General features: G+C 41.8%; 1 protein-coding gene across 7 annotated transcripts in view; it reads left to right on the top strand.

The window, feature by feature from the left end:
- SLC37A3 (solute carrier family 37 member 3) overlaps positions 1-23567 on the top strand; it is a 60743-nt gene extending 37176 nt beyond the window's left edge. For 4 of the 7 annotated variants that reach the window (XM_081038406.1, XM_081038410.1, XM_081038407.1 and 1 more), the window contains exons 5-15: positions 786-869; positions 3049-3194; positions 7117-7213; positions 9504-9588; positions 11088-11266; positions 13509-13650; positions 15005-15106; positions 15688-15735; positions 16736-16887; positions 20436-20501; positions 21730-23561. In XM_081038406.1, coding sequence (XP_080894532.1) covers positions 786-869; positions 3049-3194; positions 7117-7213; positions 9504-9588; positions 11088-11266; positions 13509-13650; positions 15005-15106; positions 15688-15735; positions 16736-16887; positions 20436-20501; positions 21730-21822 — 1194 coding nt within the window. In that variant the 3' untranslated portion in view covers positions 21823-23561. Of the gene's footprint in view, positions 1-785; positions 870-3048; positions 3195-7116; positions 7214-9503; positions 9589-11087; positions 11267-13508; positions 13651-15004; positions 15107-15687; positions 15736-16735; positions 16888-20435; positions 20502-21729 lie in introns of all 7 variants that reach the window. The other 3 variants (XM_081038412.1, XM_081038411.1, XM_081038408.1) reach the window with 2 other exon arrangements.
- Positions 23568-26556: the final 2989 nt, after the last annotated feature.

Below are 26556 nucleotides of genomic sequence, written 5' to 3'. Positions count from 1 at the left end.
TCGTGAAAGCTTGTCGATGAGGGAGAAACATTTGTTATGACATTTACCATCTAAATTTTCTCCAATATAGATAGTCATTTTGTTAGAAGTACTTGTATCTGAATTGAGGTTTTCAGCCAAGACATTTATTCATTTTACATATTTATGGAAGAAACCTAATGTCTGTTGCCTGAGCTCTTTAGTCTGCTTTGCTGTCGTGATCCTGCCACTGAGTGGGAGGAGAGCAGAGGGCAGATGTTTGTACCTCAGTTTAACTCATTACTGTCTCTGCCTCCCTACTCTCCTTCCTTGTGATGTCATGACACGCAAGGGTCTGGGTCAGCAGGTGGCAGCTGTGCTGCAGAGCTGTGTGCAGGACCTGCTGTGACACATCTTATTAGAAGGCAAATGGCAAGAGGACTCCCTTTGGGAAAGCAGATAAGCGATGTTTAGGAGTTCGAACATCTGTTCTAGAAAATGAAATGTGTTTGTGTACTTGCTTTATTGAAATCATTCGTGCTTTTTTTTCTCCCCCCCCTTTTTTTCAGTCTCCCTTTTGGCAGTTTAGGGGATCAAGTGGGACATAAGATGCATTGAATTACAAGGTGTTCACAGTATGGCGTGCAGAAGCCCATGTCATTTCATGAAATGTTTGTGAAACTGACATAGACAGCTAGCTGAGTCATGAGGATGAGATTTAATTTTAAATAACCGCAGTGTATTGTTTGCCTGACGGGCTTTGCAGTGGTTATTCAGAGCTAGAAAGTAAAATAAAATAAAATAAAATAAAAATGTTTTGGTTTTAGGGCCTTTTCATCAGCGGAATTGTTGGGGATCGGCTTAATTTACGATGGGTTCTATCTTTTGGCATGTGCTCTTCTGCATTAGTGGTAAGTTTGAAAGTTTAAAAAAAATTATTATAATTGTTGTTGTTGTCAGGTATTTTAGAATCCAAGGAATCCCCCACTTCTGTATGTAGAAGAGAATAGTAATCTTCAGTGTTTGAATCCCTCGTCTGCCTCTTCCGTTGGGGGAGTCTTTTTAAAGTACAATTTGGATCACGCCTCTTCCTTGATTCTCAGTCACCAACAAAGTCAAAGCATCGATAGCATGGCATTCAGTGCTCTCTAGAACCTGGGCCCTGCCACCTTGACAGTCGCATGTGCCACTGTGCTTCGCCGCTCTGCTTGGCCAAACGGAACTACTTCCTGTGGCCCTAACATACCCGGTTGCTTTCTACCTCACCACTGTTCCTGCTGTTCTGCCTGCCTCAGATGTCTCCTTTTTTCAGCTCTCCATAGTCTCACTCAATGTCTCCTTCAGGTCCCTGGCTGATGACACTTCCTTCTTAATGCCTTTCTTTACTGATCCCCTCCTGGTAGTCCTCCTTCTCTCTTCTGAGCTCCATGCCTGCATTTCCTTGAAGACACGTACGTTGCCTGCCTCTCAGTCTCTTCATGTCTGTGCCAGTTTTGCTTCCCTGGCAGGCGGGAAGCACAGGGGTTAGGATCACAGACATCTGGAGCCCGCGCTGCCTGCGTGTCAGGCCCTGCTCTGCAAGTTCCTAACTGGGATTCCTCTGTGCGTCAGCTTCCTCCTTTGAAACCCTCCTCCTGGGGCTGTGCGTGGTGAGGCTGAGTGACTTGCTGTGTGGCAGGCATTAGGGACAGTGCCGAGGCACGGCGGGTGCTAGACAGGGCGAGAGCCATAGCTGAGTCTTTATTCGCTGACATGGGTCTAGTGAGGAATGTTTGTTGATTGAATGCAAGCATGGAGTTTAGACTCTATGTTATTACTTTTTTTCAGTGTCTGCCATTTGTGTACAGGGAAAAGTGTTTCTTTTCATTGAAATTTTAGAGATTGAAGCACTTCATTTATTCACAAGCTGCCCACCCACCCATGCATACATACTATTTTTAAACCTGTTTTAAAATATATTTTTAAAAAATATTTTTGGAAAAATTTGAGTAGATACATAAGCTCACCCTTTTTAGTATATAGTTCTGAACTTTGACAAATGCGTACAGTTGTATAACGACCACCTGTCTCCCCCCAGCCTCTGCAACCACTGACCGTTTTTCTGTCCTTACAGCTTTGCTTATTCCAGAATGTCATGTAACTGGAATCATACAGTACTATACATACCCATGCCAGATATCCCCAAAAGAGACTTCAGCTACAAATAAAATGTCCACTTGGGCAACAGTCTGAGAAAAAAGCCGTCACATGAATGCTACTAAGTTACTGAGCCGATCGATCCCCAGTTGCTCTGATTCACTTGGTGGCTGCAGTAACAGTGATGGCTGGCGCTCCCCTTCCCCACCATGTGCCTGGCACTGTTCCGACTGAAATTACCTGCATAAACTCAGTGCCACACTGTCCTGCGCACACATAGGCCTGAGGAAGAGGAAATGGAAGTAAATACAGGTGGCCCTTGAACAACACTGGGTTGAAGTGCGCAGATCCACTTACACACGGATTTTTTTCAGTAAATAACTGTAAATATATTTTCTCTTCCTTATAACTTTCTTAATAAGATTTTTTTTCTCTAACTTACTTCATTGTAAGAATACAGTATATAATACATATAACATGCAAAATATATGTCAATCAACTTTATATTATTGGTAAGAGTTCCGGTCCACAGTCGGCTATTAGTAGTTAAGTTTTGGGGGAGTCAGAAGTTACACGTGGATTTTTGACTGTGTGGGCGTCAGCACCCCTAGTCCCCCGTGTCTTTCACGGGTCAGCTGTAGCTGTGAAATGAGATCAAACAGTGAGAACCGAACCTTTACAGTGGAAGACGCGATTGGAGGGGTGATCATGAATGAGTTTTATGCTGTGTGATGTCTTTGCCTCTTTGGTTGGGGGTGGTTGGGTGGGGTCTTAGTCCCTTAGGGCTGCTCTGAGTAGAGGCATCTGAAGAGTCAGTCACGCGTGTCTCAGGTCTAGACATTGAACGTCCCCTTCCTGTCATCTCTTCACGCAGAAGCAGAAGTGTGCGCGGTGGTCGCGTGTACTCAGTATCCATGTGGATGTCACATGTCCCTTTTTCTTTCCCTCTCTAAGGTGTTTGTCTTTGGCACGATCACAGAATGGCTGCATTTCTACAACAAGTGGCTGTACTGCTGCCTGTGGATAGTGAACGGCCTGCTGCAGTCTACTGGCTGGCCCTGTGTGGTCGCTGTCATGGGCAACTGGTTTGGGAAAGCCGGGTATGCTGCTTCCTTCCTCTCACTTCTCTTTTTAAGTAGGTTTAATGGGTGACTTGTCAGTTAACTTGATTCCTTCAACAGTACCCACACCCTCCCTCTGTTTTAGAAAGTGAGACTAGTTCAGGGAGAGCTTTCATGTTCAAGTCCGTTGGACATGGTGCTGACCTTGGTGATGATCTAGCCCAATCTGGCCCGTTTGTAATACTCTCCTGACCACGATCAGGGTTGAGTGTGGGGAAGGCAGCGCGTCTCAGTTTTTTCTTTGCTCTTCTCTTTAGAGAACGTAAAAACCTCACGTTCCGTCCCCTTGTGCATCTTCCTGTAGGTTTTGCCTCCCTTCCCCTTTTTTGAGACTCGATGTGTTTAACCTTCTTACAGTAAAAATACAGAAACTGAGACCAACAGGGGCCCATGGGACTTGCCGAAGGTTGCATATCAAAGGCTCTAATGAGATGCAGGTGAAGAATGCCACACTTGGGGCCTTAGTTAAATTGGACATTGTCTCCCCCAAACCTTTCATCATCATTAGATTGCGTTTCAGTTTGTGTGTGTGCTGAGGGCCAAAGTGGAGGATAGGTACATGCTAACGTATCTTTTCGGCCACCAGGAAGATGAGCCACGTTTAATTTACAGGATGGCAAGAACTAGGCTTTGTTGTTTATCATTGTGATACTCCCATTTGAGGAATATTGTGAATTTGGATTTCTATTCTTTTTCGTAAATAAACATTTATGTGTTGTGGGATACACGTACATTTCATCGACAGCTCTGTTTTGTAGGGGCCAGTGTGTTGTCCACCAGACGTCGTCCACCCAGCGCGGGCGTCATTGCATGCTCTGACTCCTCTGGGTTTTCCAGCTTCCCCAGTTTCACAATGGGGAGTAATGACACTTGCTGGCAAATGGTCTGTAACATTGTGAAAGTTCCCCTATAAAACATCTTGCGGTTCGAATAAGCACCACTTAATGAGAGTACTCTGATTATATTTCAGTGTGCTAGTGATTTCTATTTCATTCTGACTCTAGCATCACTGGTTTAACAGAATTGATTTTTAAGAGCCGTTAGTTCTCCTATGATACTTTTTGGTTTTTGTGTTTTTTTTTTGTTTGTTTTTTTTTTCTGTAGGTGATGCCATCTCTCGTGTGCTGTTTATTTTTACTAAGATTTTTTTAAGGTAATTTTTTTCCATTCATGATTTTTGAAAATTGTACAAAGGCTACTTGTTTATTATAGACAAACCTGGTGATATAAATGAGCAAAGAGAAATAAAGGCAAAACCACCTGAAATCCTAGCACTTAAAGATAATTACTTTGACATACATCATTTTGAGATAATTCTTATCTGAGCTTTTATAAATTGGATGACCTTGGGTATTTGATAGTAGTGACTGAGCAGGCTGACCACTGTCATTTCTGTGGATCAGTTACAAAGAAAAAAATTCCAGAAAGCCATTATGGTTTCTTTCTGAAAGTAACACAGTTTGTTTTTAATCAGATAACATTAATAAGTAAAATTAATCATGTACTGCCTGAGACATAGTTACTTTTCTTCTGAAACAACAATAAACCACGAAGTACCAATGAAATTATGACAATTGAAAATCACAGTTATTTTCAGCCAGTTTATTCTAAAAGCCCGTCTCTGGCCAGCAAGTGATATTCAGAGCCTGGCCTTCTGACCTTTTCCTCCAGGACCCTCTAGGTAGATTTTGTGTATTTTAGAGGATTGGGGCATTTTAGCACTGGGGACAGACATCGAGATTACTTCCTTTAAATCATTTGTTTACCAGGTGAAAAAAGTTGGGGCCCAGGGGAATTAAGTGATCTACTGAGGATCGTGACCCCAAAAAGCTGTTACCTTGGATGAGTAATGCCCCTTCTCCTGGTTGTCAGGGTCAGAGTGTGTTGAAACAAAGTGAGGCTAGGTAGCACCAAACACTTGTGTAGCACCAAGCGCTTTCATATATGTCACTGCACTCAGTCCTCCAAGGAGCACAGCTTTTCCCAGTGGAGAACACTGAGCCTTTCTTAGCTGTGACCAGCATGAGATCACACAGCTGGAAGTAGCAGCCCTCTGTCTTGAGGAGGTTATAAAAATGTTTCAAGAGCTAGAAAATCAAGACCAAACACTGTGTTATTAATATGTATCAAATAGATAAAATACAAGTTTGAACTTAAAAACAATGATCTTTTTTTAACCCATTTTTCTTCCACCAGCCCTACGGCCATTGCCTGTGTTCAGAACTAGTCATTTTCTCCAGGACTGTTGTAAATGCTAGTTTCCCTTCCATCAGACTTGTTCTCTATCCATCCATTTTTTTCCCCTCCCTTCTTCTGCCTCCCCCCACCACTCCCCACTCCAGTTCAAGCCGTTGTTTCTCAGTCTAGTTGTGTAGAACACAGCTCCCTGGCCCATGCTGGTATTAGGAGCCTTGCCCCCCTCCCCCCCAGGCAGTCGGTCATCGATCGGCCGCTCATGATGGCTGCCGGCAGCACATGATGGCTGCCGGCAGCACACGGTAGCCCACGGCAGTACTCAGCAGCCCACAGCAGCTCACGCCTATCTCCGGCTACTCACAGCAGCCCAGCTCCAGGGAGAGTTGTTATTCACAATCTTAACTTTAGAGGGCGCAGCTCACTGGCCCATGTGGGAATCGAACCAGCGACCTTGGCATTAGGAGCACAGAACTCCAACCAGCTGAGCCACCAGGCTGGCCCCTCTACCCATCCATTTTTTTTTTTTTTTAGGGGCTTTATTGAGCTATACAATAAGTGCACATATTTACAATGTATCATTTGATAGGTTTGGGCATGCATTCACCCATAAAACCATCATCACAGTTAAGATAATGGATATATCCATCACCCCCAAAAGTTTCCTATGCCACTTGGTAATTCCTATCCCCACCCCTTCCAACACCACCCCCTCCCTCCCACTGCCATCTCCAGGCAACTACTGATCTGCTTTTTGTCACTGTAGATTAATGAGAATTTCCTAAAATTTGACATAAATGGAATCATACAGTATGTACTCTTTCTTGTTTGTCTTCTTTCACTCAGCATGATTAATTTCAGATTCATGTTGTGTATTGATAGTTCATTCCTTTTTATAGCTGAATACTAATCCATTGTACCATAGTTTATTGATCTGTTCACCTGTTGATGAACATTTGGGTTTCCAATGTGGGGGCTATTACAGGTAAAGCTACTGTGAAAATTTGTGCACAAATCCTTGAATGGACATATGCTTTCATTTATTTCCTTTGGACAAATACCTTGTAGTAGAATGGCTGGGTCATGTGGTAGGTGTGTGTATATCTTTTTAAGAAACTGGCCATCTCTTCCAAGTGGTGGTGCCATTTTACATTCCCACCAGCACAGTGTAAGGTGCTAGTTGCTGTATGTCTTGGCCAACACTTGGTATTGTTCTCCTCCTTTTTGATTTTATTCTAGTAGCTGTGTCGGGATACCTCGCTGTGGTTTTAATTGCATTTCCCTAATGTCTGATGATGTTGAGTCTCTTTTCTTGATGTTGAGCCTCGTTTTATTTTGAGATGATTGTAGATTCACACTTTTTAACATTTAATTGCATTGTCTGTATTCATATTACTAAGTTTTGAGAGTTCTTTGTATTCCAGATACAAGTCTTTTTATCAGATAAATGATATGCAGATATTTTCTCCCAATCTGTGGCTTGTCCTTTTATATTCTCTTAATAGTGTCTTTTGATGAGCCCCAAGTGAAACTTTAGTATAATAAAATCTTAGAAAAGAGCTGATGTAATGCCATTTGGGTATACTTAAAGAATCTTAAAATGGAATGTTGATTCTTTGTAATGTGATCCTTCATTGTTTTGGCCATTTTGTATTGAACTGCAAATGGAACCTTTTCTGATTCGATTGTCTTTTGTTCTCCATCTTAGCCGAGGAGTTGTTTTTGGTCTCTGGAGTGCCTGCGCTTCCGTGGGCAATATTTTGGGAGCGTGCCTAGCTTCTTCTGTCCTGCAGTATGGTTATGAGGTAGGTAGTTCTTTCTAGCTTTATCTCAAGTATATGAATGAATGAATGAATGGATCTAAAGTATATAAATGAATGAATGAATAAATAAATTTATATTTATATATTTATATTTAGGAAATAATATATTTAGGAAATAATGCTGTGGCCATTTAAAACCATCTTGAGCTGTGTCTGGGTAGGGCAAAGCTTGTGTTAAAAGTAAGCACACTTTTGATAAATTCAAACACATAGAAACAGTATTCCTGGAAAAACACCCAAGTCTAAAGATAAATCATCAATTAGATTTAATAAAAAAATAATTAATGGATTTAATTAAATCCATCAATTGGATTTAATAAAGATACATCATCAATTTCAAACAAAAAAAAATGTTTGCAACTTGTGTTACAGATAAAGAGCTGATCTTCCTAATATATAAAGAGTGCCCACAAATTGATAAGAAAAAGAGCAAAAACACAGAAGAAGATAAAGGATTTGAACGGGTAGCTGATGAAAAGAAAATAGAAATGGCTTGTAAACATATGAAAAGAAATTGCACTTCACTCTTAACTTCATTCCATTTATATTTACTAAGCTTTTCTATGTACCCCTAGGCAGTAGAGAATAGACACTGGTCAAAAGTGAGAAAAATCTCTGCCCTTATGGAGCTTAGGTGTTAGTCAGAGGAGAAATACAAATTAAAACTACACTGCAAAAAAGAAACTACGCCAAATATTCATTAGATGGGTAAAAATCCAGAAGTTTGATAACATGTGTTTATGAAGCAATAGGCATTTGCAGTTGGGAAAGTAAATGACCCTCTTGGTGTCAGTATGAGACTGCCTGTTAAAATCATGACTGCTCAGCCCAGGCAGTTCCACCTCCAGGAATTAATCCTGCAGGTGAACGTACTTCAGCCCGCACAAAGTGATGTGTCTGCGAGGTTATTTCAGCATTGTTTGTCATAGCAAAACGTCGATGATGAAAGTCAACCCAAAGGGACGTAGTTAAGCTGTGACACACCTGCCTGTTCAGTGGCATGTGTGCAGCTGTGGAATAGAATTGGGAAGCTCTCTGTACTGACAGGGAAAGAGCTCAGAGGTATGTATTAAGTGGAGAAAGAAGGATGTACAGTGGTGTGTGTTGACTGCTGCCATCAGTGTACAGTGGAGAAGTAAAGAGTATATATTTGTATTAGCCTGTATGTTTCCAAAGCAATCTCTGGAAAGTGAAAATGAAATAACAATGGCTTCATGTTGGGAAAATGAGGGTTGAGCGGACAGGAGAAGGGGTGGGAGGGAGAATTTTCACTCTACCTCTACTTCGTGTTGCTTGAATTATGTGAATGTGTTGCCTCTTCAGAAACCTAAATAATTAAAAGTAGTTCAGTTTTAAAAAGTAGATGAAGTTTGAAACAGCTTTCTGAGCAATTTCAGTCGAGTTAGGGTCAATGAGAAGTCCTTCCTTTGTCATGGTCACCTTCATTGTAGGTGTCTTAGCTTCACACCTGGGTTGGACTAATTGGTTCAGATGGGAATTTCGGTTCACCCGATATGATGCTCCCAGATTTGTTTTCAGAAAACACTAATTTTGTCACTGACTTGTTTAAAAATTTAGATGATCCCCATCAGGCTCCATAGTCTGTTACATAAAATTCAGCTACGCAGCCTGGCTTTTCAGTCTTTACTCTTGGTATCACCTTTCCAAATGTGGTACATTCCCTGCTGTCTCCTGGCAGAAGCCCTTTCCTCAGCCGTGAGGATGGCTTTCTGCCTCATTCCCACCTTGTGCCTTTGCTGGAAAGATGGTCAGTACTTTGACTATCAGCTCTTCCTTAAAGCTGCTTTAAACTTTGAAGTGTAGCTACTTCAGCTTCTTTAGCTGTTTCCTTCTTCTGAATTCCTGTACACGGCTCTCCCTAAGACTGGGCCTTCTCATTCATTCAGCTACATGCTGCCTTATGTTATTGTTTTGTTCATTGTTTGATCCCCTCATCTGGGTAGGATATCTTCGAGGACAGATACTGTGTCTTATGGGAGGCTGTGGGTGTAAAGGATGAGATTTTGCAGCTAGTCCTGATTTCATAGTCATTATAGTACCACTCAGTGTGCAGGGGACCTTTATTAGCCTCTCAGCCTCATGGAAAAGTTCATGAGAAAACACAGCTCAGTACAGCAGAGACTAAGCCCTCGGCACTCATTGTCTTCCCAGTCTCCCTCCCAGTCCCCCCACCCCTTCCCTCACCCCAACCCCACATGCGCCTCAATGAGCAGCCCAGATGTGTCAGAAGCACCTTCCGTCTCTCCTCCAGTATGCCTTTCTGGTGACGGCGGCTGTGCAGTTTGCTGGTGGCGTCGTCATCTTCTTCGGACTCCTGGTGTCACCAGAGGAAATTGGTGAGGACAACCTGTTGCTTCTGTTCAGAACGTCTTTCTATTAACAGGCGAAGAGAACTCGGAGGCCAGGATCGTCAGTGTCTTTTTTCCTAGGAGAACTGGGAGCTCCTTTCAGTGACTTAAGGAGCAGGATTGCTGTTTATGTTCCGTGTCCGGCTAAGCCTGACACAGCTACACTCGTTTTAGGGGAGTGAGGCTCACCTTTTATAGACTCAGGGAAAACTTAGCATTTGCAAATGAGTTTTATAATAGAGACACTGGTTAGAAATTAGCATGGACGTGTTTCTTTCTTTTTTTTTAAATTTTTTATTGGGGAATATTAGGGAACAGTATATTTCTCCAGGGCCCATCAGCTCCAAGTTGTTGTCCTTCAATCTAGTTGTGGAGGGCACAGCTCAGCTCCAGGTATGATCGCTGTTTTCAATCTTTAGTTTCAGGGGGCGCAGCCCACCGTTCCATGTGGGAATTGAACCGGCAACCTTGTTGTTGAGAGCTCCGCTCTAACCAACTGATCCATCTGGCCGCCCCTAGCATGGATGTGTTTCTAATTTCACTTCTTAAGACTAATTTCCTTTTTCATAAAAGTAATTTAGTGTGATACTTATCTCTGATTACATATAGAATATGTACCAGTGAAACCACAGAAGCAAATAGATGTACAATTCTGGCTTTTGAGTATTAAAGAGACATGCTCTTTTAATAGTATGTAATTATTATTATTATTTGTATATAGGAGAGATAGTGTGATTTAGTTGAAAAAGTATTGCTTTGAAGCCAGATAAAGTAGAATTAGAGTCCTGGGTTTGTTGTTATATGACCTTAATAGACCTTAGTTGACCTTGGCCTCTGAACCTTGTTGCTTCTTCTATAAAATGGATATAAAAATAATACTGACCCCCCCCCCCACCCTCGGCCGGCCCAGTGGCTCAGGCGGTCAGAGCTCCATGCTCCTAACTCCAAAGGCTGCCGGTTCAATTCCCACATGGGCCATTGAGCTCTCAAATACAAGGTTGCCAGTTCAATTCCTCGAGTCCCACAAAGGATGGTGGGCAGCGCCCCCTGCAACTAAGAGTGAACACAGCACCTTGAGCTGAGCTGCCTCCTGGATGGCTCAGTTGGTTGGAGCATGTCCTCTCAACCGCAAGGTTGCCGGTTCGACTCCTGCAAGGGATGGTTGGCTGCGCCCCCTGCAACTAGCAATGGCAACTGGACCTGGAGTTGAGCTGCGCCCTCCACAACTAAGACTGAAAGGACAACAACTTGAAGCTGAATGGCACCCTCCACAACTAAGATTGAAAGGACAACAACTTGACTTGAAAAAAGTCCTGGAAGTACACACTGTTCCCCAATAAAGTCCTGTACCCCTTCCCCAATTAAAAAAAATCTTAAAAAAACAAAAATAAAATAATACCGACCCCATAAGTACAGGCACATGGCAAAGCACAGTGTGAAGCACCTAGAAGGCACTTTATAAATGGTGGCTTTTACTGTCGTTTTAGGTCTCCCAGGTATTGAGGCGGAAGAAAATTTTGAAGAAGACTCGCATAGGCCATTAATTAATGGTGCTGAAAATGAAGATGAATATGAGCCTAATTATTCAGTCCAAGAAGGCACTGCTATCACCCAAGTCAAGGCAATCAGCTTTCATCAGGCTTGTTGCCTTCCTGGAGTTATACCGGTAAGGAGCTTTCAACTCTTGCCGCAGCCAGTGAGATGCCATTGCTCGGAGATGAACTCTGTCTGAGACTCATCTTTAAGCACTTAGCTTCTCTTTGGTATTTTATTTTAGAAATGTATGTTCAGAGGAATATTGGATAGTGCCCCTCAGCTTATTTTTAGAGTGGCATCATTTGAAATTTTATCTGATATCTAACACAGGGGCCAGCAAACCTTGTCTGTGAAGAGCCAGATAGTAAATGTTTTCAGCTTTGGCGAGGCCGTACAGTCTGCCACTTAACTCTACAGCAAAAGAAACTAGACAACATGGAATGAATGGGCGTGGCCAGATTTGGCCTTGAGCCCTGGTGTGCTGACCCTGTGATAGTATTCCAGTAAGAAGGCAAAGTTGGTATTTTTAAATATATACTTTTTGGCCTGTTGCAGTATTACAGAGTTATAGCCAAGAGGGGTTTTGAATGGGCCATTAAGTCTGCCTTATTTGCTGATATTTTAGGAAGAAACCATGTTTGCCCTTTTATTAAAAGATCCAGAGCAGAATACTCCACAGTATTTCTTGGTAATGCATTCCAGTGTTTCCACAACCTTTACAGTCAGGAGAACTTTCTAACGTCTAAACTAAATCCCTTCTGCTGCAGTTTTTCTGTCTTGGTGTTTCGGGCGCTGTAGCGCGGGAGTGGAAGTTAAGAGGCCTAGGTTATGTTTCCAGCTTACCCACTAACTCTCTGTGAGGCCTGGGGTAAGTCACTCAGCCTGTCCTGTGTCTCAGCTCCCCTTCCCATGGAATAGAAAATATACCATCTTCCCTGGGGTCCGGGTCATTGGGTTATTGTATCGTGAACATGTACTTGTCTTTGTTTCTTGTTCAGTGGTGCTTTCTGAATGTAACCCCTGAGCTAGATTCAGAGTCTGCAGATTGTCATATCTGGTACTTTTCAGTTACTTCTGCCTGTGCTCCCAGGCCAACTAAGAGAGCTGCCATTTGCAAACAGATAGTTAAGTAGGAGTTAAAAATGTAAGTTTCCATGACTCTTCAAAAGATGATGTATAATACAAGCGAAATGCAAGTTCCTTTAGGCCTCTTCTTATGCTAATGATTAGTTTTGTTTTTTTTAAAACTAGTTATTAAAATACTCTGCTGTAACAGTTTAATGTCTGAGACAGAACTTAAATTTGTTGTGACTGAATCTGGAATCTGTTGCTCTTCCTTGGTATTTCACAAGCTATTGTTCGCTGACATGGCAGGGACGTAATGGAAACCTAGTTAATTTAATTCCTTTGTCTTTGTAGCAGGCTGTCTGGACAAAATGCACTCATGATTGGGACTTGGCTCTCTAGGGGGTGGCTGTTGCCCGGCCAGCGAAGCTGTTTTAAAGCAAGTGATACCTAGGGAATAACGGCAGCTCCAGGGAAAAGAACATACTAGCCAGACCCCCTTTGAAGTCAGTCTCTCTGTTCCTCCCCCTTTTTCCTTTGAAGCCAAATGTCAGGATGTCCTGGTAATAATGTGTTGAATATAGGAGACTTAGCGCCACTGCTGTCTTAAGGCAGCTGCAACTTTTATTCCTCAAAGTAGAACCACAAGGCCCAGGACAATCACGTTCTTTCATTTCTGAATCACCAAAGATACTCTTTGCTTTGCCACTGGGTGTGGGAATGTGAAGCTTGAAGAAACTATAATGTAAACGTAGTTTTAATGTTGATGCTTTTCTTAGATCTTGAAACTATAGTTGAGTCATGTTGTTCTCCATCGTTCATAAGATTAACTTTGCAGGAAATAGAAGAACCAAAATAGTTTGGCTGCTTACAGTAAAAGCTGTGATGTTTACTGGATTTATTTGCTTATGGTTAATGCTAGCTAGTGGCATGAACATCTTTTGTCTCTGTCTAAATAAAGAAATAGGAGTATGTGCCCTGCCTTATAGGTTCAAAACACTGGTTTGCTTCTACCAGAGAACTGAAAGGAGAAGAAACTGGGGACAATTAGGAAATGGTCACGTGTGTTTTCTATTCCAAAGGCCTGCTGTACATGCCTTTCTGTACGCTAACGGGGATAAAGAGAAGAGGGAGACTAGGTAAAGTCTGGCAAATGGGAATTTGTAGAAATGTTTAATTTTATAATCAGGTACTACGTACTGTTCGTCCCAAACTCCTGTATTTTGTTTTGCTGTTTAATTACCTTAAAAACTGGGGTCACGCTCTGCTGTTCGTTCCTTATTAATAGTTGAATGTTTTCCTTGCAGTACTCACTGGCCTATGCCTGCTTGAAGTTAGTCAATTACTCCTTCTTCTTCTGGTTGCCTTTTTATCTGAGTAACAACTTTGGATGGAAGGAGGCTGAAGCTGACAAGCTGTCTATTTGGTACGACGTTGGAGGAATTATAGGTAATGCCCGTGATGCATCTTTTTCTATAATAGTTAGCCACTGGTAATGTTTTACTGGGTTATGAAATCTGGTATTAAAGTTTTATTACTTATTCCACAGCCATTTTTTCTAAACTGTCCTGCCAGTAAATAGCCAAACTCTTTGGGGGAAAAAAAAGTTCCGTAGAAAAGACAGCCTATGGCAGCCCTGTGACTTGTAGGGCTCTTATTTCTCAGTTCTTTGTTGATGTATCAGTTCTTTGTATTGGACTGTTGCCCTCTGTGATCTCTTTTAATGTAACCCTTTTGTACTTTTTCAGTAGTATCTTAGCTCTAAAACCAACTGTTTGTCAGAGATTGTGAATGTGTTTGTTTTATTTACCTCTCACCTTTCTCATCACCTGCAACCAATGAAGAGAAAATATTAGCTTACTGTATAGATTGTCAGGTCATAAGAGGCAGGAATAATAACAGGGATTAATTTGTGTGAGTATTTTGCAATTGCTTCATACGCAGCCGATTTTAATAGCAACTTTTTCTTATAGCTGGAAGTATAAACAGGGAAGTAAGAAACTTTTAAATAAAACAGCACACAGAATGTACTTTAGTGGGTGTGACTTATCTGGCTATGGCAAAACCTTAATATCCTTTCTGTATTGTTTACATTTAGAATTGTGGTAAGACTAAACTGCCCCAAGCCCATGAAAGCACCCAGCATAGCCTTAAGTAATGGACTGTTATTGTATGTGAACTTGTCTGCCCTTGTGCTTAGATCCAGAGCCAGACGTTGCGGCTTTAGGCCTGACCATACTTCTGTGTCCTGCTGTCTGATGAGGATGTAGTAGAGACCTCCCATAGCCACTTAGAACTCAAAATGGCACTGTAGCTAAGTGTGACTGTGTTGCCTGGAGGAGTCTTATCACCTCATTTTAAATATCCTGACCTCTAAGTTATTCCCAAACCATAATTGCTGCATTTAATTTTAGTGAATTATTTATTGGTCACTACTTACAGCCTGTAAACCATATCCTTAATCATATTTTTATATAAAAAGCAGGAAAATTAGGAAAAGCCATTAGAGCTGGTTTGAGACGGGAAAAATAGCAAGGGACAGTGGGTGGTTTTAGTGATTTTCCCTTTTCCCTGTTTTGGCGTCTGATTTGTGGTGTCCTGTTCATTCAGCCATCATAATGATTAACAGGTAATGTTAAAAGGAACTTACGGAGGAAACTTTGTAGGAGAGTCAGCCATCGCTTTGATAGCTCAGTGTTAGGATCCTGATAGCAGGTGGGGGGTACATGATGAGTAAATTTCAGGTAACCGAGTAAATTATAAGTGATTTGGACTGTGATGCACGTGCCCTTTGTGCTTAAAGGTGGAACTTTGCAAGGCTTCATCTCTGATGTATTACAGAAGAGAGCGCCAGTGTTAGCTCTAAGTCTGCTTCTGGCAGTCGCATCCCTCGTTGGATACAGTCGTGAGTATTCCCTTGCAATTACATTGTTTTCACGGTATTTCAGGACTTTTCCCTTGAGTGAGTGATCAACCCTGGGGAGATCCTTGAGGCCAGCTACAAGGCATGATATGGGATCTTTGTACCGTCCTGGAGATGCCTGGTAAAAGTGTCATCACATAGTTTTATTTGTGTTGGGAAGGAAACTGGCATCTCTTTGGCTTTGTTGGTTTGTTTAAAAGCTTGCTTGGGAGTGTATATGCTCTGTTTGAAGGTAGGCTCCAGAGGGACAGCATTAGAGCCAATAAAACAATAAAAGGGAAAAGGTTTCAAAAGAGGAAAGATGGTAATTAGTAGGTTTGGTGTATGTCCCTTAAGATGCTGCTGAGATGGGAGTAGAGTTTTTCTGAAACTCTTAGAAGTTTCATTAGCTTGAGCACCAGCAGGAGGCAGACATTACAAATAAAAGTTGGGAGGGGCATCCCTCTGTTGTCTCGGGCGTGATGAGTGAGGTCACAGAGACCCAGAGCTTTGCGTACTGTTCAGTGGAGGCACATGGAATGTCCTTTAAAGTCAGCATGCTGTTTCTGTGTCTTTGCTCACAGGCTCTCCAAACGACAAGTCCATTAATGCACTTCTGATGGCTGTTACAGGTACGGCATCGGGCTCTGTTTCACTGCACTCTTTCCTCTATACATGAAAAGGGAAAAAGGAAACTGATTTCTCCCCCAGTGTGAGTTGTGCTAAAACCTTAATTACGGAGAACTCACGTGGTCAAAGGCAAGACGCCTCCTCCAGATCCTGTTTCTCTGCCATTATGTGACCTCCTTAGCCCTGTTGATCTAGGACCAGTCCCTTTTGATAGAGACTTCCTAACATTTTCGATTGCTGCCCCAGCTACTCGTATCGCTTCTGGAAGTGGCGTAGGAAGATGCCACATTGGAAACCAGTTCAAAAAGTCCGGCATAGCTAGTTCTTTCTCAGCTGTTGGAATTGGGCAGTGTTTTTTGACTTCAGCCCCAGGTGAAGCAATGAGTGAAGTGAGAAAAAGACCTTATTTTTAAACTTTAGATCCTACTCAGCATAGAGAGAGCTGCTCCTGCTACACGAGGCTCACGGAACTGATTCCAACCAACTCCTGTGAACAGATTCACACGGGCCCACTCCTGCTGATCCTTGGATAGCGTCCTGAGAGCAGGGGCAGAGAGAGCCACCTGCACCATTTAAATAGCTTTTTCTCTCCTCTCTCTTTTTTCCAATATGTTCTGTTGAATGTGGTGGTTAAATGCTCTGTGACGTACCTCTGCTGTAATAGAATCTGACCAGCTAGTACAATTAGTTACTGATCACTGAGTGAGTGCGCACGGCACGGATCAGAAGGCGGTGTGTTCACTCCTTTTCTATAGCCTTGGTTTCTATAAAATATACTGGAGTGTCACGTAATTCAAGAAGGGATTTCAAAGTGGATTGTAACTCGTTTGGACATGATATTATCTGGGAGAGTTTCCATTTTTACTGGTTATTTTTACCCTTTTTCCATTTCTCTCCAACATCCTGATTAAAATCAAGGAAGAAGAGTTTGCTTCATTTTATAATTTGTAGTGGTGTTATGAAGAGTGTTTTAATAAGAACCTGTTTTGTGTATGGCTTCAGGATTTTTTATTGGTGGACCTTCTAATATGATTAGCTCTGCTATTTCTGCGGACCTGGGTCGCCAAGAGCTGATCCAAGGGAGCAGTGAGGCTTTGGCGACCGTCACCGGAATTGTTGATGGAACTGGGAGCATTGGAGCTGCGGTGGGCCAGGTGAGAGACTGGGAGAGGGGTTGAAATTGAGTGTTAAGTAGTCGTTCACTGATGGAAGAATGTACATCTGCCCCGGGCCACAGTAGGTGGCACTCTTGGGCTGTAGTATATATACGGTACTGAAAGCCTGAGGGATTTGAGTCTTCTCATGTCCAGCTGATGTGACCTCGTATGGAAGGTCTCTACATTTTTAGTTCCTCTGTACCACTTTTACTTCCAGATTCTTCCTGTCTGGAAATAAGCTAACACCTCATCAGAGCTCCTTCAGTCCTAGCCCGCCACCCCCTGCTGCCCAGCCCTGGCACTCTGGAGGCCCCGAGACACACGCTTCTCATTATCCCCCACCTGATGTGCAAACAATACCAGACATACGTACACACACTTGTCACATGACTCCCCACCAGGAGCTGCCACGGACTCTGCAGTGGCTCTGAGTCGCTTTCTCGGCTTCCTACAAGTGTGTCTCCAAGGGCAGTTCATAAATGTCTTCTATCGGACTCACCTGGGCTGTTCATTGAACTACAGAACATTAAGCTTACTGCAGACTTGCCGAGTTACAGCCTGGGCGTCTGCATCTCAACAAGCCTTCCTGGTGATTCTTGCGCACTCCACAGTTGGAGATCTCAGCTACTACTGGCCTACTGTAGGTAGTTAGAGCTATTCAGATCACTCTCTTGTGCTGCAGTTCAGCCTTATCACAGAAAGGCATTTCTTGTCTGGGATGGTCATGAGTCGTGCGTCTCCTAGGGCAGTGAGTGCTAATTTTGCAAAAATAAGGAGTTGAGAATGTTCCGCATGGATAAAATGGTTGAAACTAGGGAAGCGATGAGACGTTTAATGGGGAAAGAGAATACAGGCAAAACCCCAGGGGTTTTCCAGTGGTCAGAGAAATGAGAAGCCAGGATTTGAGGTGTTAGTAAGATCATAGATGTAGGGCATTCAGGAGAAAGAGCATAGAAGGTAGAAGGCTTGTAGTTTTGACAGTGAGGTCGTTGATGGCCTTGAAGGTTGCTGTTTGCTTGCTTAGCAGGGGTGGAGAATTACTAGTGGTTAATGAGAGAGCCAGCACTGAGGAAAAGATCCCACCTTAATACTCATCGCCGCTATGTATTATGTATTTATTTGTTAACGGCTGTCTCCCGCATTACAGTGTAAGCTTCATAAGGGCAGCATTTTGTTTGTTTCTGCCACTGTTGTCGCCCCAGTACCAAGAATGGCGCCTGGCACACAGTCGGCTTCCAGATACTTGCTGAGTGGTTGTAGAATGAATGGTTGATAGGATTGATGTGCTTAGCATGTTTGATTATGAGACAAAAGGGGAAAAGAAAAACGTAGCAAAGGTAGGAGAAGTTGCTTACTTGATCATGCTCTGGAGTAGGAACCAAAAATGCTATTGGCCACCCGTTTAGAGGTCTTCAAATAAGCGTGGTAAGGAGTGACCATCAGGCATCCTTTTCTGAACTTACTGTAGTTTAAGTTATTCTTCCTCACTGATGTTTTCTGCATTAATCAAATGGGTGGGTTATAATGAACATTTCAGGGGGTTTACCTTTATTTAGAATGTCTCACCTACCAGTGTTCAGATCCCTAACCATGAACTTGGGTGAGTATTTGAATGACTTGTTGTTTGGGACGCAGGATCAGGAATCAATCATTGTTAACTTTACTCATTCCGCTTCCATGTTGATCTTTGAGTGATTTCCCATTGCCTGAGGTCTGAAACCTTAAACTCCATGACTTAATATTAAAAAACTTATCAGCCCTGTCCCCGGCCACTCCCCCAACTTACCCTAAATAACTTTGTTCCTCCCACCATTCTTGGACTTCCCAAGAAAAAAAATTGTTCTTGCTAGTTTCCATAGCAGTTGGTGTATACCTCTAATAGAAAGAACACTTGTCACAGGGTCTCACATTTACTAGTTTATTTGTCCACTGCACCAGACTCTGCATTCCTCTTCACTTTCTTGTTCCCAGTGCTTAGTATGTTTTTGACAAATAGCAGTGGCTCAATACGATTCAGTTGCTGTATCTACCTAAGAAAAATGAGATCAAATGTCCACATAAACACTTGTACACAAATGTTTATAACTGGATTATTCGTAACAGCTAAGAAGTAGAAACAGTCCAAATGTCCATCAACTGATGAATGGATAAATAAACTGGATATTCACATAACAGTATTACTTGGCAATTAAAGAGGAATGAAGGATTGATACACACTACAGCCTGGATGAACCTCAAAAATATTACGCTAAGTGAAAGAAGCCAGTCACAAAAGACCACATATTGTGTGTGATTTCATTCATATGAGTGATCCAGAATCGGGAAATTTATAGCGAAAGAAATTAGATTAGCAGTCACCTAGGGTTGCATGGGTCTAGGGAGTGACAACTGATGGGTACAAGGATTCTTTGGTGGTTTAAAATTAGAAGATGGTCTAAAATCAGATTATTATAGTTGCATAACTTTGTAATATACTAAAAATCATTGAGTTGTACACGTTAAGTGGGTGAACTTTGTTATGTAAATTATAAATACATCAATGAAGCTGTTAAAAAGAAAGAAAAATTTTAATCCAGTGTTCATTGCATTATTCATAATAGCCAAAAGGTGGAAACAACTCAAGTGTCCATCAGTAGATGAATGGATAAACAACATGTATATGTATACAATGGCATAATACTTAGCCATGAAAAGGAATGAAGTTTTGATACGTACTGCAACATGGTTGAAGTGTAAAAACATTATGCTAAATGAAGTCAGCCAGACACAAAAGGACAAATACGTGTGATTCCACTTAACATGAAATATCCAGAATAGACAAATTCAGAAACAGAAAGCAGATTAGAGGTTACCAGAGACTGGGGAGAGGGGGTGAAAGGGAGTTACTGCTTAATAGGTGCAGAGGTTCTGTTTGGGGTGATGCAGAATTTTGGAAATAGATGGTGGTGACGCTTGTGTAACATTAGGAATGTATTTGGTGCTGCTAAGTTGTACACCGAAAAGTGGCAAATTTTATGTTATGTATTTTACCATAATAAAAAAGAAAATGGGTTAAATGCTGTTGGACCCTTTTCAGTATTGAAAGTAAAAGAATATGCTGTAGAATGTTAAAGTCACACATAACCCTGTGAGCAAACAGCATAATTGAAAAATGAGTGGTATACTTAAAAGACAAACTATTTTTGAAAGCATCAATTATAGTACTTTTCATTGGAAAAAAGAAGGGTTAAATGGAAATGACTTGACTATGTTCATCTTCCTCTCTTAATAACAAAGTAAATAGAAGTAAATAAACCTTCTGAACTCATAGCTTCTGTTGCGCAGTGTTTGTACTTGGACTCTGCCTGCTTACAAAATGAAGGCCATTAGTAATAAAGCTTAAATAGCAACAGGTATGTGAAAAGAGCTTTGTAAACTGCAAAATGTTATACAAATCCTAACTCCCTTCTTATTTTCTAGAAGAGCCACATTTAATTTACTTGTTAGCTACTTCATTTTATTCATTTGTAAAGGATTATATTGTAATGGCTTTTTCTCCCTTTTAGTATTTAGTGTCTTTGATCCAGGACAACCTAGGATGGATGTGGGTTTTCTACTTTTTCATTCTCATGGTAAGTGTGTGCTCCCCTCCCCCCCACTTTTTAACTAGTAGGTTTTCTTATTAATTTAGTTCAAATCATTGACTTAAATCACTTCTTAAACCAGCAAAATTGCTGATTGCTTTTAAAGACCCTTTTGTGAAAAGTAAAATTTTATTAGTCTAAGACACATTGCTTTTCAAGGAGAGAAAGGGCCCTTAGTTTGCCCTTGACCTGAGTCTAATGAGTATTGTCATTTATAATTCCAGAAAAAATGACAGGAGACTTATTTAACGTATCACCAGCCATTAATCAGGGTACTCTTCCAGGGCAGTCTCTATCTGTTAAATGCAATTTCGGATTTCTGAAGGAAGTTATAGTGTATGTCAAGCCACGTAGGGTTAAACCAGAAGCACCGCTGTAATTGACACTCTGGTGTGTCGGTTCCAAACAGAACCTTGAATCTCTTGAGAAAATAACTGTTGTGCCTTAGGTGTCCTTGGCTGGAATTTTTGTACTTTCCGGGAAATAGCCAGCATAGAATAAGGCCTTGTGCTTTAAAACGTTGCTCCGTTGATTAAGTCTCTGACATACTCTGTCACTTGATCGGTGAGATGGTGTGCAAGACTGACTCCTGGAGAGAGTCCGGGGACAGCTTCACCCACCTGGGGATGCGTCCAGTATCCTGTCCCTAAACCGAGGGCACCCTAATTGGAGGCAGTCTCAGTCGTCCCAAGTCCAGACACGACAGTCTTGTCCAAGGAGTCCTGGCGCTAGTTGGGCACCTGCAGTTCCCCGGTGCTTCCGGACTCCGTTACACAAAAGATGCGTTCTTCTGCCTGACTGCCTTCTAGCTTCTAAGAATGTTCCCTCCTGGGTCATGTGTTCGACTTCTGCCATCCATGCTAAGTAGAGGGAAATTTCTCTTGATGAACCTGCTGTTATGATCATACTAGAAATTGTAATAGAAAGAAACTGGAGCTGTCATAAGAAACTGTTTAATCTGAGCACCAGATCAATTTTCTGTTCCACCTCAAGCGAATTATTTAATTTGTGTTCTCTTTTTTGTTTTTTTGAGACTGTAATGTAACATTATTTTGTAATGTTAACTGTAATTTTCAAAATGTCTTCTAATTCATTGAAGATTAAGCTTTGTACAAAGTTAAAATGAATGTAATTTTAAAATTCATTATTATAAACAGTGCTCCAACAGGATTAACAAAATTGTTACTGCACATTTAATGCTTTTTTCTCTTCACAGACAAGTTGTACAATTCTATTTATTTCACCATTAATAGTGAGGGAAATACGCTCTCTTATGCAAAGACGACAATCTCACATATTGAGTGAGTGACTGGTGCCCACAAAAGAACAAGAATGTTAGGAGACACATCAGGACTATTATTTCTTTTAATTCATCCTATTTTGGGGTTGTCTTAAGAACTCCAACATAACCTCAGATTGCTGAGCCTCTTTCAACAGTCTCAACCACCTGAGATGCCGACCGGAGTGGAGGCTGGGCTGATTTGCTACACTACAGGAATTATCGCCGAAGATTTATGTTGTTGTTGTTTCATGAATGTACAAGTGGCCTGTGAATCTGCCAGTGTCTTTGTTTGTCCCTTTCACCTTAAATGCTATATTGTATATTGGACTTGGACGCTTGTTCTCCAGCCTGGAAAGCTGAGTGACCACGAGGCAGCCATGCATGTTTATATAAGGATGGGCTCCATGAATAGTAAAGGCCCGTTGCATTTTGCTTTGATAATGAGTTTGCAGAGAGTGGCTCCTCTGTGAAACATCAAATCCTGATAAAGTGCCCAAGCTGAACCCAGCGTAAGCCAGCCTTGGACCAAGAACGCCTTTGTAACCAATGGTGGGAAAAATTCCACAGCCTGTTGATTGGCTCAGTCGCTCTGCATCCGATCTAAGTGGTTCAGGTCAAGAAGCAGAAATATCTTCAAAGTATTGTCAACGTGTTCTCTTCCATCTTCGTTCTAAATTAACTCTGACTCCTGGAAGTATTTAGTTATCCTTTCAAGGACTATAAGGTTTATCAGTTGTCGTGAACATTCCACCGTGTGACCCACAGCTGAAGTACCCAACCCCAGATGTGCTGTTTGGGACCTTTAGAATCCACGAGGAAGTTAATCTGCGGCAGCCCTGTTCTCAGAGGCTCTTTCTGTGTCACAGCCGGATTCCTGGAGTTGCCTCAGCTGAAGACAAGAATTAGAGAAAAAGGAAAGACTTTGTCCTAGCGAGCATTAGGTGTGTGCTAGTACTGAATCCCGTTAATGGGTTACTAGGGCCCGAGAGGTGTCTAGGAATCTATACTTTAGAAGTTTGTGGAGTATACATCTTCGTGGCTATCAATTCTATACCATTGTCAATATGTTAAGGTCATTCTGTACATATACTTTAAATTATGTAAGCAAACTGGGGGGATGTGCAATTTTGAGGGTTGCCTAATTTGCATTGGGTTAGGGAATATTTTTCAAGCTCCTGCTTTTTACTCTGAAATGTGCGTTTGTGAATTGTTGATGTTATTTAATCAAGCAGATTTCCAATCAGCTAATTAATTGCTCATGACTGACAGAAAGGGAAACTATGAAATGCAGGAAGGGTAAATAAACTGACTTTTATAATAAAGATCTGTCTATCTGGTTATTTAAATACATATGCTGAGCTCCGCGTTTTCGAATGTGATTCATATCATATGCTTTCCTGCTATTGAGTGTTCCCTAGTGACCACTCATTGACCACAGTGTTGCCAGACTGTACAGCTCCCCTTCTGGGTGATGGGATGGCCCTATTTCTGTTATGTTCTGTGAAAGCCTTCTTCTTGTGTAAGATTCTGTTAAGTTTTGATGAGTTGCCTAGTTGTAATTTAAGAAACGTCTGTAGATGAACCCCATTTTGATTGTTTAACCTCTTTTTGACATTTGGCTGAGTCTTCTCTCCCCCAACATAGTTGCCAGGGTCACTTCTTTCCAACACTGATCATTGTTTTCTTACCGAGGTCAACCTGAGCTCTCTGTAGCCCCCAAGCTGTACCTGAAATGAAATTAATAAAATAATTGCTCAGCACTGAAGGAAATTATATGTTGCACGATGGCTATATTTCCTTATTGCTCTAGTTCTGACAATCTGCATAAGAATTAGCTTTAAAGAACTCCTAAGAGTTAACTTCACTTTCTTTACTGATTTTTTTTCCCCTTGATGAGAAGGCAGTAGTGAGGTGCCTTTGGAAATGGAAATGCATTCTTCTCTGACAGCTTGATCTCTCACGCTGCCTAGGTTGAAATAAAATGCTCTGGCCTGCCCTTTCTTGTCATACATTTTCTTTTCTCCTTTCGCACAGTTTCAAAGGAAGAAAGGCCTCTCCCCCTTCCTGCTTGTTCTGATCCTTCCTGCTTCCTGGAGGATGGGAGTCGCACTGTCAACATTCATGCAGGAAATGTCTGAGGGCCCTCTGCGTGCATGGTGTTCAGGGGGATGGAGGATGCAAGACGCTCTCATGCTCTCTTTCCCTTCTCCTTTAAAACCTCCAGAAGTCCTCGCTGCCTTCCATACAAGTCATAAATGAAGCCTTTTCTTATCTGTACTACCGTGTTTCCCCGAAAATAAGACCTAGCCAACAATCAGCTCTAATGCGTCTTGTGGAGCAAAAATTAATATAAGACCCAGCGTTATATTTTATTTTATTATAGATATTATATTATACCTGGTCTTATGTAAGACCCAGTCTTATGGTAAAGTAAGACCGGGTCTTATATTAATTTTTGCTGCAAAAGATGCATTAGAGCTGATTGGCTAGGTCTTATTTTCAGGGAAACACGGTAGTTCTTCTGGCTCAACGTTTATCTTTTCATGACCAAATCCTCTGAGTTGGTATCTGCCGCCTTCCTGGCTGTACCACGAACTTCCTCCTCAGCTAACTAACTGTAGGTGTGTCTGCCCAGGACAGTCCTGGCTTATGCCTCATGATCTGACATAATTATCATCAGCACTGCCCTTTGCTCTTCAAGTGTCCCAGTTGGGAACCTTATCCTTAATCTCTGACCTCTTATTTCATCCCCCAACAGAAGGTCATAGAATTGGGAGATCTTTTTTTGACATTTTTTATCTTTCTTAATCCTTCTCTTGCACTTGACACTGGTAACCAATTCATCTTTCCTAAGAGTTTCTTCCTTCTCAGTTTCCATGGCATTTTAACTTTTTGAATCTCTTTACCTCCTATCCCTTTCACTGGGTTCTCTGCTCACCCTTTGCTAGTTTTATTTCTACAATAGGTGTCACCTTCTTTCCCGGTCGAGCTGCTCTTACAATCTACCAATAGCTCTGTTAAATACTTAGTGAATAAAGAAACCATAAAGAGGTATGGTATCAGTTTGTTAAATACTCTCGTGAATCTCAAGGGAAATGGACTCAACTTGTGTAACCAAAACCCCCATCTCGTCTCCACACAGACCATTCTGCCAATTGCCTACATGAATGATTTTCAAGTTTTCTAAGTCATAAACCCTTTTGAGAATCTGAAAGGCATTGACTCTCTCCCTAGATCAAAATACACATGAACAAACATTTGAACTTTATTACAGGGCATCGATGGGCCCATACTTGAAGCCCATCCTTGGACCAGAAAATTAGAACCTTGGTGAGAGAATCAAGTGCTCCCTGGTGTGAGGTGTTCCCAGTGCAGTGGACATCTCCTTCTTTCCTGAATCTCCCACTGCCTCTGCATGACCCTTCTGCAGTCAGACCGCTCAGCTTACTGTTGCTACAAATGGCAGTGTGTATACATAGCTTCTTAAAGAAAGAAAATTAAAAATTTTTTCAGGAAGCACCTGTTTATTGTATTAAATTAAAAAATTATATAATTGTGATCAAATACACAGAACATAAAATTTACCATCTTCACCATTGTAAATGTACAGTTGAGTAGTGTTAAGTATATTCACGTCGTGGTGCATACCTTCTTGTCGATTCACACTTCTCATCTGTAATACCCCCCTTTTTTTATGAAGTGGGGAATATTGGGGAACAGTGTGTTTCTCCAGGGCCCATCCGCTCCAAGTCGTCCTCCAATCTAGTTGTGGAGGGCACAACTCAGCGCCAAGTCCAGTCGCCATTTTCAGTTTTCAATCTTAGTTGCAGTGGGCGCAGCCCATCATCCCACGTGGGAATTGAACCGGCAACCTTGTTGAGAGCTCACACTAACCAACTGAGTTATCTGGCCGCCCCTCTGGCAGCTCAGTGGCAGCTCGTTGCCTTCAATCTAGTTGTGGAGGGCGCAGCTCACTGGCCCATGTGGGGATCGAACGGTCAACGGTCAACTCTGTTCAAAGCTCGTGCGCTCTAACCAACTGAGCCATCCGGCCGCCCCTGTAATACCTTTTTAACTCTCACCTTTCTGAATCTTAATTTTCTTTCAAGCCTACCTCACAGCATTACTTATTTGGTGCTTTGCTGTTCCTGTCTTACCTATTTTTATGTTTTACACCCCAGGGGGAGTGTTGCTCTTTTTCTCCAGTGCCTAGTTCCTTGCATGGTTGGTGCTAAGTAAATGTTGATTGTGTTAGATGGAAAATAAGAGTAGAAAGTGGGCAATGCAGGCTGAGGCTCCCTGACCCTGTAAATGACCCTTCACCTTGCATAACCTACGACACTGCTTCCTGCAGCAAAAGGCCATGTTATCTGGCTGTCTGGCTAGACTGCATTATCCTCTCCTCAGCTCTCCCAGAATGCTAAGCAACAGTGAAAGGTGAGCTTTTTGCTCCATTACAAATCCCATGTTGTTCAATCTGCTGTCTCTTTTTAAAAAATTTATTTTTCAATTACAGTTGACATTCAATATTATATTAGTTTCAGGTATATAGCGTAGTGGTTAGACATTTATATAACTTGTGGAGTGATCCCCCCGCCTGATACTATACATAGTTATTATAATATTATTGACTATATTCCCTATGCTGTACTTTACATCCCCACGACTATTTTGTAACTCCCAATTTGTGCTTCTTAATCCCTTCACCTTTTTCACTCAGCCCCTAAACCTGCCACCCCCAATCTGGCAACCATTAGTTTT

The sequence above is a fragment of the Rhinolophus hipposideros genome (genome assembly GCF_964194185.1).
Source record: "Rhinolophus hipposideros genome assembly, chromosome: 25".
NCBI lineage: Eukaryota > Metazoa > Chordata > Mammalia > Chiroptera > Rhinolophidae > Rhinolophus > Rhinolophus hipposideros.
The sequence above is the reverse complement of the archived record's forward strand: the minus strand, read 5'-3'. Positions and strand labels throughout refer to the sequence as shown.